We start from the raw sequence: 12989 nt of genomic DNA on the forward strand, positions 1-12989 counted from the left end.
CAAGTGACTGCTTGCAGCTAGCCCAATTTATGGCTCCACCTCCATACAAGAATAGATATCCACTTGTGGAATCAGGATCTGCATCCATGTACCCCACGAGCCTGGGATTGCTGTTTGCTGGAATCTCTAATGCATAGTCAGTGGTGTCCTTCAGATATCTTCTCAGTCTTTTGACTGCAATCCAGTTGTTGTGGGTTGGTGCACTCACTTTTCTGCTCAGGATTCCTACTGCTGAAGCAATATCTGGCCTTGTTACTGTGGCTGTATACAGAAGCTTTCCAACTGCCTTTCTGTATAGATTGTTGGCTGGTAAAGGCTCGTTGTCTCCATCTTGTTTCCAGAAATTTGTATCCATTGGTGTACTGACTTCATTGGCATCTGTCAGTCCCAGGCATTGTAGAAGATCCATTATCTTCTGCTTTTGGTTGAGAAGGAATGTTCCATCCTTTTCTCTTTCTGTTTGGATGCCTAGTTAATAGGAGATGCTTCCGAGCTCCTTCACTTCTATTTCCTTGTTCAAGTGCTGCACCATCTCATAGCTGTCTTGTTCTTCTTCATATGCACAGATCAGGTCATCTACATAAGCCAGAACATAAGTCCATTTATTGTCTCTGAATCTTGAGTATAGGCAAGGATCAGCTTTCCTTGCATGAATCCCTCTTTAAGAAGTAGTTGATTCAACTTTTAATTCTATGCTCTGGCTACTTGCTTCAAGCCATAGATGCTCTTTTTTAGTTTACACACAAGCCCCTTCTTTCCAGGTACCTCAGAGCCTGGTGGCTGTTGCATGTATATCTTCTTCAATTTCCCTATGAAGGAAAGTGGTCTTTCGTCAAAATACACTACATTACAAATTCTGACCTTTCCACTTATAGGATCAAGGATTCTGTATCCCCTTCCGCCAGGGACATATCCAGCCAACACTCCCAGTTTGCATCTGCAGTTGAGTTTGGTTCATTTGGCCTTCAGAATATATGCATAAGCCTTTGATCCAAACACTTTGATATGGTTTAGAGGAGTTCCAGTGCATTGACCTTTCGCACCAACTATTCGAATGACCACTAGGGGCATTGGGATAGTTGGCATGAAAGGTCAATGCACTGGAACTCCATCTCCAACAGTGCCCGCCCAGGCCTCAGGATTGGTCCTTCTATTTTGAATTTCCCAGGCTTTTTCTCTTTTTAGGAAAGGCCTAGCCTGCCAGCAGTTGCTCTGAGTTAGTCCTGGTCCTTCCCCAAAGCCCTACCATCACTACACACCTTCTGCATGCAAAACAGGTGCTCTACCGCTGAGCTATGTCCCCATCCCCCGTGGGCAGATGTGCTGGGAAAACCTACCTTTCCCCCTGTGCAGTACTCATAGTATTCAGAATGTATTCTAGTCGGAAGGCCCACAGTGCAATACAGGAAATAAAAGAACACCTTAAGCTGGCAGCCATCAGCACATCTTTGTGGCAGTGAATCTCCTACGATCCCTTCTGCAAAGTACTATCTTTTGCCCCCATGATTTTCAGGAGTAATTTAGGATGGAATAGTTTTTGTCTTGGGTGCCCTTCAGTTCACTGGAGCTAGAATGAAATTGGTTGCTGTGCAGTACCATGTATTGCCTTTTAAAAGGAAGATCTGCATTGCTATCTACGGTGCACTACCTGTGAGCTCAGTGGGCTTTTTATTGTTGTTTTGTCCTTTAGGATCACTGTTGTTACTGCTTGTAGTAGAGATGTTGACCCTCTGCTTCTTTTCAGGTGAGTGTAGTACAGGACTCTGTCAATATCTCCGGCCAGAACTCCATGAACATGGTGAAGGTACCTGAATGCCGCTTGGCTGATGAGTTGGGAGGCCTCTGGGAAAACTCTCGCTTCACGGACTGCTGCCTGTGTGTGGCAGGCCAGGAGTTCCAGGCTCACAAAGCCATATTAGCAGGTCGGTATCGCCACGGGCCTGAGGCTTAGCAGGATGGCGGATGGACAGATCATTGCCAAGCTGAGTGCTTTTGCAGGTTGCCTCTCCCCCCACCCCCGCCGAAAGGGGCTTCAAATATCTCTTTTAAAAGGTGGATGAAACAACTGACCCCTGGGGAAAGATGAAGGACAGTGGGGTTTTGTCTTGGGAAGCCATGTGACAAAATGCCTAATAGTTAAGGACATAAGAGAAAAGTAGTAAAGGAAGATTTAAAGTCTACTTCACTAAAGGTCTCCTAGGGCAGAGGCACACACAACATATGCCTGTGATTCTGTGGGAGCCTAAGAATTGGGAGCTAGTGTGATATATTGGATAGGGTAGTGGACTAAGACCAGGGAGACCCCAGTTCAAATCTCTGTTTGTCTGTGAAGCTCTCTGGCATCTCTCAACCTTGCCTACCTCCCAGGGTGATTGTGAGAACCGTGTCTATTGTTCTGAGCTCATTGGAGAAAGGATGATAAATGATTATAAATGTTGCATCAGCAACAAAATTTGTCCTTTTTTAAAACTAAGAAGGCAAGTTCCTCACCGCTTATGGCTGCAAAGATATATTTGAAAGTGTGTACCCAGTACCTGCTGAAATCCCAGAAGCCAGAAGGGTGGCTAAATAAGATTTTCCAATGTTTGGAAACAGATTTCAGTACCCCACATAGGTTTTTGCGCTTCTCATGGCCAGCAAAACCAGAATAAATCGTGCAAGATGGTAATTTTTGCATAGTGTGTGCAGACTGCAGAATCTAACTGTGTCTGGGGGCAGAATTTTAATGTTTAGTATGGAGTGCACACAGCACTGTATTTCTTGCTGCAAACTGGTTTAAGTGTAATGGATTCCTGTCAAGGAACCTTCAGAATGAGAGTGGGAGAGAGTGGAGCTGAGGGTATCTTAACAAGCATACTATCTGCCTCCTTACCAAACTGCAGTTCTCCGATTGTCTTGCTGGTGTCAGATGGGCTGGGAAAGCCATGACTCATTTAAATGAGTATTAAACTAGTTTGCTTTCTCTAGCGTATGTGTGCCCTTGGGAAGAAGTTGGATACGTTTATCTCATGAACATTTTATTTATCTTTTGGCTTGCCTGTTGGAAGGTATTTGCATGTGCAGATTTTATGCTTCAGTTCCTCTCTGAAAAGGAGGGTTACCTCTTCGTCTCTTAATTGCCTTTGTGTTCTCCTCTCTCCTCCCTCCCTCCCCCTCTTCCTGGCCACAGCACGTTCTCCAGTTTTCAGCGCTATGTTTGAACACGAAATGGAGGAGAGTAAAAAGGTAAGTGAACAGAGAAGGCAGCTTTTAGTCACAGTGAAGAGCCAGCCATGTGCTAGTCCACAGACTGGGAGGTGCTGAAGAGGTGAAATGAAATTATTCTTGGCTGACCAAGAATCAGTCAAAATATATATTGTTTTCATTAATATTAATAGCTTTTAAAATATTTCAACCTTCCGACCTCCACCCATGAAGACTTTCTTGGGCAGAGAGGCTCAAAGTGGAAATGAAATACATTGCTGTTAAGTGTCCAGGCTGTTGAGGCATCTTACTCTGGGAACAAAAGAGAAGAGAGCTGACTCTGTTAACTGCCCCTGGGAGAGTTGGATCTTGACCAGCGGAATGGCTGGTGGGGCGGGGGGAGCAATGCAGCCCATGAAAACAAGGTGCCAGTGCAATTGACTTTCGGTCTTGTGTTTCACGGAGCCAAAGCTAGACATTGGGTGCAAGCTTGAGATTGAAATCTCTGAGCTGTGAAGTTAATTTGTTGCTGTCTTTGGTCCATGGCACAGTGTTTCAGCCATTCCTATCTATCTATCTATCTATCTATCTGTTCGATTTCTATACCGCCTTCCAAAAATGGCTCAGGGCGGTTTACACAGAGAAATAACAAATAAATAAGATGGCTCCCTGTCCCCAAAGAGCTCATGATCTATAAAGAAACATAAGATAGACACCAGCAACAGTCACTGGAGGTACTGTGCCGGGGGTGGATAGGGCCAGTTATAAAGATAGGCATGAGGTATGGGTGCCTTGTGACCTGCATTGAGCCCTTGGGATTGGGCAGGAAAGAAATGGAAATAAACTCTTGTAAGGCCACCGAATGGCGCAGCAGGGAAATGACTTGACTAGCAAGCCAGAGGTTGCCAGTTCGAATCCCCACTAGTATGTTCCCCAGACTATGGAAAACACCTATATTGGGCAGCAGCGATATAGGAAGATGCAGAAAGGCATCATCTCATGCTGTGTGGGAGATGGCAATGGCAAACCCCTCCTGTATTCTACCAAAGACAACCACAGGGTTCTGTGGTCACCAGGAGTCGACACCGACTCGATGGCACACTTTACCTTTAAGGCAGTAAATAGACAAAAATCAGTATATTAGCAAAGCTGGAAGCTTTGTCTCTGGAAGTGCCTTTGTGGTGCCTCTTTGTCTCTGAAGGGACTTCTGTGGTGCCTCTGGTTGAGCAGAATGTTACAGTTATGCTATTCAAGCCAATGTTTATATAAATGCCAGCTTCTTCTGTCACTGTCTGAGATGGTGAAAATGGGATTAAAGAAATTTCAGAACATCTTCTGTAGCTGAAAGGGGGCAGTTGTGTCTGAGAATTTACTGTGCACTCTGAACATTCTTTACTAAATGTTTATGCCGTCTCTCCAATAGTTCCACCTTGTCCCAAATGAGATCTCTGGGGCAGGAGAGGGACAGCGGAGTCTGTTTGAGCATTGGAAGAATAATCCTGATCTCCTCTTTGGTGCAGAATCGAGTTGAAATCAATGACGTGGAACCTGACGTTTTTAAAGAAATGATGTGCTTCATTTACACGGGGAAGGCGCCTAACCTTGACAAAATGGCTGATGATTTGCTTGCAGCTGCTGACAAGGTACTTGGGATGCTTGGCAGAGACCAGTTATTCTCCCCCTCCCCTTTTTAAAAAGAGAGAAAGAAAAGTAGTTAGAACTAGCATGACATTGGAACATGCATTTTTTAGATTTGCCATAGATAGCCAGGCCTTGTTTTGTACCTTCTCATATTTGCAGATAGACACATTTCATGAAATAGTTTTTGCCTTTTGAAACATGAACGTGGCGACTTCCTGTGATAGGCTACCCGTTTGTATCCTGCCAAATTCATTTCCTGGTCTTTGAACACCTCCAAGTTTTCTTGGCTTTTCCGCATCTCTTTGTATGGTGGGGATGTCCGACTTACTGAGTCAGGTAGGGCCAGATCTTCTCCCCTGCACTTCCAGCCATGTTGTGGATTGGCTCTAGGTCAGGGCTCAGCAAACGTGGCCCTCTGGATGTTGTTGAACCACAACTCCTGTCACTTCCTGCCACAGGGGATGATGGGGGTTGTAATTCAACAACATCTGGAGGGCTAAGTTTCCCCAGCCCTGCTCTAGGTAGGTGACCTCTCATACCCCAATATTTAGATTAGCCATAAGTTGTATCAGGAAACTGTATTGTGAAAATAGTGTGAATTAGAAAAGAAAGAACTCAAGAGATAAAGTTTCTGTTAAGTTACTAAAAATTGTTTAAGTAAACTAGGACAACATTATAAAGCATATTGCAAAGACACAAAACTGATTACACAGGGCATTACATGGCAAGCAATTACAAGGAGCTTAGTCTCAATTTTCAAGGCTGTACCACAGCTATACTCACAAGCTGTCCCAAAATCAAGCTTTGAGGGGTCCAAGACATCCTGATATCTTTCTGAATCTTCACCTTTGTATCCCAAAATATTCATGACTGTACAAAAAGTCATAAATTAGAGAAATATATCAACATTCCAGGCTCTCTCAATAGAAAACTGGTTACCACCTCTGGTTTGTTTGTTTGTTCTTTGATCTGTTATTACTATAACTCAGTATAAATTCCTTCACTAATCCTTGTATGTGAGGAGCAGGGTACACCACCTAACTTTATTCTATAAAATCTGGTTCGCAAAAAGATCTTGAAAAACGACTTTCAGATGCTAAAGTTAAAGTCACTACCTGAGCTGAATCAAATGGTGAAAGGAAAGAAGGGGTGATTTTATTCTTTAATATCCATGATATTAAGTGTAATAAATACGTGTAATAAAATAAAAATGGAAGGAAGGAAGGAATAAAAATAAATAAATAAATACAAATGATAGTCAAGCTACTCAGTGGCTGGATCTCCCAAACCATGACGGGATCACCAGCTTGGCCTGGGAGAATCCACCCTTGTCAGAAAGGGTGTTTGCAAGATAAGAAGCAGGGTGGGTGAGTTGCATGCCTGCACCTTGCCTTGTAGGTGTCTGTCCTGTTAGGAAATGAGGCTGCCTCCGAGGCCAAGATCTCCAAGGCAACCTCTAATTGCACAGAGAGATGCCTGCCGCTTTGAAAGCGGCACGTGTCTCTCTTGTGTACCGCTTTTAAGCTGGTTAGAGACTGACTTAGTTAAAAGTGACGTGATACCCATCTTTTTGCGAAGCAAGAGTCCCCTCATAGGTTACTGCAAAGACCACTGGGGCCACCCCTCATTTCCTGCTTAGTGGGACACTTGCATGTTAAGGAAAGGACACTCCTGGCTCCTACCATCCCTTATGCCATCAGATTGTGAGGTGCTGCAACATTTCTTACCTGACAGGAGCTCCTCCTGTTGGGTGGCAGAAGGTAAGAAGCAGTAGTGCACCTTGAACTCTCCCCATCTGGCATGAGGAGGGGGCAAAGGGGCAGTGGGGAGAACCCAGGACAGGAGCTGGAGGTGGTCCACAGGCTGCTGCCTGCCACCCATGCCTTATAATTTGCTGTTGGTGTGAGAAAAATGATCCTGATTTTTAGAATCTGGAGCCAAATTCTTAACCACTGGCATAGAGCTAGAATATGGAATGTAGGGACTTCACTTGGATACAAACTTCCCCACTTCCTTCTCTTTCCCCCTCCCAGTTTCCTCTCACAGGTGAATACAGATACTTGAAGGGACGGGGGGCGGGGTTTGCACCTTTTGGGGCCCCTGCTGGTATTAAAAGCATTCCCTACTCCTGTCTATCCCCCCCCCAGGAGAAGATTGGAGGGAGAGAAAGCAAGAGGGGGTGACCAAGTCCCTCACCAGATCAAGCCTTTTGCTTCTCTTTTGCTTGCTCTAAGCTTAGCTTGAATGTGGGTGGGATCTGAGGTATACCGTCTGGGGTGGGGGGGATCTGAAGTTCACAGAGAGTTGGAAAATGTAAATGAGGGTCCCTAATGCATTTCAGGCATGTTACCTTCTGTGCAGTGCTTTTTGCACCATAGAGATTGCTATCCAGTATAAAATAATTTCATCTATCAAAGTGAGAGAATAACACATTTAGACACCAGGATTCTGGGCCACCCCTCCTCCCACAAGGGTTGGGTTACTGATCACCGCTGAGAGGTTCTGATCAAATAGGCAGTGAGCAATATTTGAGATTCAGTAATTTTTGTTCCAAAGGCAAGTAGGAGTGGAGTCAGAAGCAGGGGCAGGTCAGAATAAAGAGGCAGAGCTTTCCGGATCCTGGTTTGTTGGTTTTCTAGTCCTGGTGCAATATGTCGACACAGGATAAACTGTCAAAAACCCCTTGTGGAATGTGCCATATTTATGCAGGAAAGGAAAGCAGTAATGAATGTTCAGCTGAAACATGGCAGTTGAGGACTTCTTTGTGTTTTTGTCTGAATTGGTCAACATAGAAGTTGACATGTGTTTCCCTTTCCCCCACCTCAAATGCACTATCTATTCCCCACTATTCAGCAGATGAAGAGTGAGTCTTTGCATTGATACAGAAGGAGCCCACCTCTGCCTCTGGGTCTGAGTTTAGTTGCAGGTGAATTTTGAAGCCTACTTGCAGTTGCAAATGCCCACCAGAGGGGCCTTTGTCTAGTTTTTGTGGCTTTTTATGTAGCTCTTTCCTCTAAACTTCCCCGGGTGTCTTTTTAAAAACAGAAAGCGAAACCTTTTATGATAGCATATAAAACCTCTTAATATTTGCCCAAGAGGCTTGGGAACAGCTTGTTCTGTCTTCCTCCAGTCTCTTGGGGGAAATACACAATTATACTATAAACAAAACACAGCACATATCCTAAACCCTGGAGACCTGCCATTGGCCTCTTGGGTGAAAATGCGATTAGAAGAATGGGGCTTTGTCTTTCCAGTGTTGTTGATGAGGATGGGCAATGATGCTGTTGTACCTGGAAGGCCAGAATACATTGACCTCTTAGTCCAGCTGCACATATGGGCTGCTTTATTAGGCTTGGTTGTTCTCTGTGCCCAAGCCTCCCAAGTTCTGCAAAAAGAATAAGCTATGTAGATTCGCTGTTTGAATTTTGCATAATTCTGCTTCTGTGATTCAGGCTTGGCACTAATTTTGAATATTTTTGGCAAAAGAAAGGGGTAACGGAGGAAGAGCGAAGAGATGGTTCCAACTTTTTCTCCCCAGCCAGAAAGCCTTGGAGGTTTTGTTTGTTTGTCAGATAGCATATTCTATATTTGTGTGGAACACTGATGTGTTCTGAGCATATGTCTCTCTTCTCTCCCCCTACTCTGTGCTTCTGTGTGGCGGGTCTTCAATTTTGTGTTGCAAACACTCAGCCTGTGTGGTTGGGGGGAGAGATTTGCTTTGCTTATGTTACCTTGATGTAATTTTGTTGTTACAATGGTACTATGAAGAACTAGGAACATGTGTTCCAACCGTCAGGAGGCTGTCTCAGTACAGCAGCATTAGAGGATATAAAAGGGGTGGGGAAGTCTCAGTTGCAAATGTTATTGTGTTTAAAAAGAACACACCTCCACAAAGCAGACTCCTTGCAGTTTTCCTCTTCAGCCTAACATCTTTGTTTATGTTTTGTTTTGTTTTTTCAGTATGCTCTAGAACGTTTGAAGGTGATGTGCGAGGACGCTTTGTGTAGCAACCTGTCTGTGGAAAATGCAGCAGAGATCTTAATCTTGGCTGATCTACACAGTGCGGACCAGCTAAAAACTCAGGCAGTTGATTTCATAAACTAGTAAGTAGGCTTTCCTCTTGGCCCCAGATTGGTGGAAATCTGGAAAGGAGAACCTTGGGGCGTGAAATCCCATTAGAATTCCCTTGCTCTAAGTTGTGTCCAAGGACTCTTCCTTTACCAGGTGGGAGTGGTTCTCTCAAAAGAGTCTCCAAGTAGGTGCATTGAGTTCCAAAAACAACTCTCCTATTTTTGTAACTCAATGCACCTGTACTTTCCTTTCCAGTTGGCAGTTGCATCCTCCCAGGTTAACTTGTGCTTCTTCTTCCATGGAGACATCCCACCCTCACCCCCCCACCCCCCACACACATATCTTTCAGATTTAAAAACCTCACAAGCCTACTAACAATCCAGTATAAACAAGAGCCATTAAAAATCAAACTAAACCTGTTGAGTGAAAGGCCTAGCAGAATCAGTTCATCTTGACCACCCACTTAAAAATAGCAAGCATAGGGGGCTGGCGAGCCTCTCTGGGGAGCTTCCAAAGATGCAGCACTGCCACAAATAAAGCCCTGTCCCTGGCTCCCACCAGTTGGATTTGTATTAATGGTGGGCCTGAAATCAGGGTTTGTAAGTCCAATTTGGTTCATATGGTCTGAGAAGGACCTTAAGGCAATCCAGTCCCAGACCTTGCAGACAAAGCTGTGGCTCTGTTTTGCCTACTTGCTGGAAAAACAAGTAGCGGCTATCGCATATTCCTCTGCTGGGAATGTGGAGGAGATTTCCTTTGGAAAGGGCATGCTCCCCAACTACTTCTGCCCAGAAGCACAGTAGTAGTTGCATTCATATTCGCTCATTCTCTCTCTCTCGAGCATCCCAAGGGAAATAAGCAGGGAACTTCAAAAGCAAATCCTGCAGCAGGAGGGGCATGTCAAGCATTATTACAATGCCAATGGTAAACAACCAGTGCAAAACGTTCTCCCTCTGGAATGAATTTGGTATCTCTTTTCCCAAGACCTGGGCAAGGATTGGGGAGGGAGAAGGGCCAGACTCTTCCATCGTGCTCAAATGGGGTGTCGTTATGAATTTCAGAATGTGCAGAGCTGAACTTGGATGCGAGCAGGAATGGAATGCACATAACAAGTATCATTATACTCATTATGTCTTACACTTAAACTTTACATAAAAATGGTCACAGATGGTATCTCTTACACTCCATAACCCTTTGTCCCTGCTGTTTAGTGTGTGTGTGTTTTGATGTGTGCACACATTTGCACTGTGTGTGTGTGTGTGTACGTGCGTGCACCCTTCCTGACATCTGAGGATAACACTTCATGCATCTGATAAAATGGGCACTAGTCCATTAAAACTGGTGTCACAATTCAATTGTTTAAGGCAGGGCTGCACAACTTTGGTAATCCAGCTGCTGTTGGACTACAACTTCTATCATCCCCGATGACCACTGTGGATGGCAATGGTGGGAGTTGCAGTCCAAGAACAGCTAGAGGGCCAAAATTGTACCAAAAAAGGAAAGAAGGAGTGGGGGGTGGGAAATGATACAGAAATATCAAGTAGTCTGCAGACTCCCTTTCTTAGTTTTGAACTTTTCCCCTGTTGCTATTCCATGTGTTACTCCAACCAATTAATTTTGGATGCCTGATGATTCTTTTCAGCCATGCTTCTGACGTCATGGAGACCTCAGGCTGGAAGTCGATGGTAGTGTCTCACCCTCATTTGGTGGCGGAGGCGTATCGTTCATTGGCATCCGCACAGTGCCCCTTTCTGGGACCCCCACGCAAGCGGCTGAAGCAATCCTAAAGCTGGACCCCATTGCACAACCCTGTGTGTGTGTGTTTGTGTTTTTTTTTTAAATGGAAGTAGCGACAGGAGCAGTTGCTTCTCCAACCTTGACCACCAGGTAGACGATGCAACCTGTGGAGCTTTTTACTCTGTTGTGGGGGGTGGGGGGGAAAGACTGCTTTGGGACGTGCAGACTCTGAAAACAAAAATGAGACAAAAAAACAGCAGCAAGTAAACGTGGGGACAAATGGGGGAGGGATGGACCTTGGGCAAAGGGGGCTGTTCAACCTAATATATCCCTGTTGCTGCATTGTCTGTGTGTTTCCCTTTGACTTGGCTGAGTCAAGAACTTAAGGGGGTTGGCCAGGCGCCGGCCCGAGACAACAGATCCCGACGATGATCCGGAATTTAAAGCAAACAAGAGATAGCAAATGGCCCTCCTGCACCTCACGGCACAGAACAAGAAGTCAGGCCTGCTTGGAGCAAAGAGGACGCTCTCGTTTTGTTTTGGAAACAATGTACGGGAAAAGTGGGTTGGGAGGGAAATGAGAGAGTCTGCCATGATGAAATGAAATCTGCTAATAGGAGCATCAATGGGATTTATATTGAGAGACTTGAGAGAAGGAGAGACATTCTCACCGTGCTGAAATTCCTGTACCTGCCATCCAGCCATGAGGTGATTGGTCTCTCTTGGTAGCACTTGTACAAGAATTGCAGGAGAAAGAGAGAGAGAACCTCTCACAAAACAGCAACTTTTTCAAAGCAAAGAGGTGAGGATATGCTGTTTGGAAGATATGGATTGGACGGAGGCAGCTGTGAATCAGCTTTCAGGAACTGTTGCAAAACTCTTGACTTGGAATTGGCTGTCCAAGAATGATGGTTACCTGTTTAGATATCGTGGGAATTTTGTTCTTCTGGTATCTCTTTTCCCTGCTTTTCTTTTGTTCCTACTCCTGTGATTCCTTCACACCCTCTGACCTTTTTTCGTTTTTTTAAAAGAAATTTTATTGTTCATGAACACTGTGTCAACGGTTTCTTGTCCTGAGTTGCTAAAGCAATTCTTATTGAGTGTTTGTACCCAATTTGCTGGTTTGTAGAAGACTTGGTCCTGTTCCATTCTAAGCCAGTTTTCTTTCACAGGAAAGAATTCCAAAATAGCTGGTAAATAATTTTTATTTTCTTTTTCTTCTTTTTGGAAATATAATTACTATTTTGTACTGTATGTTGTTCTGTCTTGTCTTCATGGCTTCATTTTTCTTTTTTAAAGAAAGACCTCTTTCCCCAGTTCGGATTTGGTTTTGTGTGTCTGCTTTATTGATGCTGATGTGCTGTTTTTGCAGTCCAGGAATCCTAGCAGCTGTCACTGAGATAATTTATTTCAGCAGGAGCCCATTCGAGAGTTGGCCTTCCTGGAGTCATCAAGGGAGATGTGGTCATCTACTTGACTCCTTCCATTTCCCTTTGCATAAACTGGAACAGAAGGCAAAGGCTGAGAAACGTATCCCTTTGTTCATCTAACCTTGCCTGTAACAGAAAACTGCAGGTACAGTTTGCCATGCAGATGGGTGGAAGATCTGCAGGTTTAGGGTTGGGGAGGGAAGAAGAGTGATGGATGAGTATGCCAGATCCCCTAAAAAAAAGCCCCATGCCTGATGCCGCTTGTGCTGAGTATCCAAGGGGCAATATTTTTCATTTTTTGCAACGGTGAGGGGTTCCACCCTCCAGAGATTATAAGGCAGATACGTCTTTCTTTTTTTTATCTTGCTTGGTGGTAAACTCAGAACACCTTGAGAATTCTTGGCTGCCCTTATCAGATGTTGTGGTGAGGAGAATGAGGAGGGGAGGGTAAGAGAAAAAGGTTCAAATCCCCAAATTTCTAATAGTTTGAAGTTCATCTAAACGGAAATGTTTGCACAGGGTTGTGTTGATTTTAAGCCCAAATAATACTGACCTACCTTACAGGATACCTTGCAGGATGCCTCTGAGTACCAGTTGCAGGGGAGTAACAGCAGGAGAGAGGGCATGCCCTCATATCCTGCCTGTGGCTTCCAGCGGCATCTGGTGGTCCACTGTGCGAAACAGGATGCTGGACTAGATGGGCCTTGGGCCTGATCCAGCAGGGCTGTTCTTATGATTACTGAGAGAATGTATGTGAGGTCCTTTGAATATTCAGGATACTATGTACATGCAAAGGATTGTCCAGATGGTATATTCAGGCTATCTTGACAAAGAAGCCATCACATACTGATGGCAATTTTATGTTCCCTCTGAAACCTTTTTTAAAGAAGTCCTGACAATGTTGTAAGCTGTCTCGGAAGTCTACAA

The 12989-nt window shown here is 44.6% G+C and overlaps 1 protein-coding gene across 3 annotated transcripts in view; it reads left to right on the forward strand.

The window, feature by feature from the left end:
* The window catches only part of SPOP (speckle type BTB/POZ protein), a 69993-nt gene extending 58038 nt beyond the window's left edge, over positions 1-11955 (forward strand). For all 3 annotated transcript variants that reach the window (XM_053260623.1, XM_053260621.1, XM_053260622.1), the window contains 5 exons: positions 1745-1922; positions 3170-3225; positions 4704-4826; positions 8785-8927; positions 10538-11955. In XM_053260623.1, the coding sequence (XP_053116598.1) occupies positions 1745-1922; positions 3170-3225; positions 4704-4826; positions 8785-8927; positions 10538-10682 (645 nt within the window). In that variant the 3' untranslated portion in view covers positions 10683-11955. The remainder of the gene's footprint in view (positions 1-1744; positions 1923-3169; positions 3226-4703; positions 4827-8784; positions 8928-10537) is intronic.
* The last annotated feature ends 1034 nt before the right edge of the window (positions 11956-12989 follow it).

This window comes from Hemicordylus capensis, chromosome 6, assembly GCF_027244095.1.
Source record: "Hemicordylus capensis ecotype Gifberg chromosome 6, rHemCap1.1.pri, whole genome shotgun sequence".
NCBI classification, from domain to species: Eukaryota; Metazoa; Chordata; class Lepidosauria; order Squamata; family Cordylidae; genus Hemicordylus; species Hemicordylus capensis.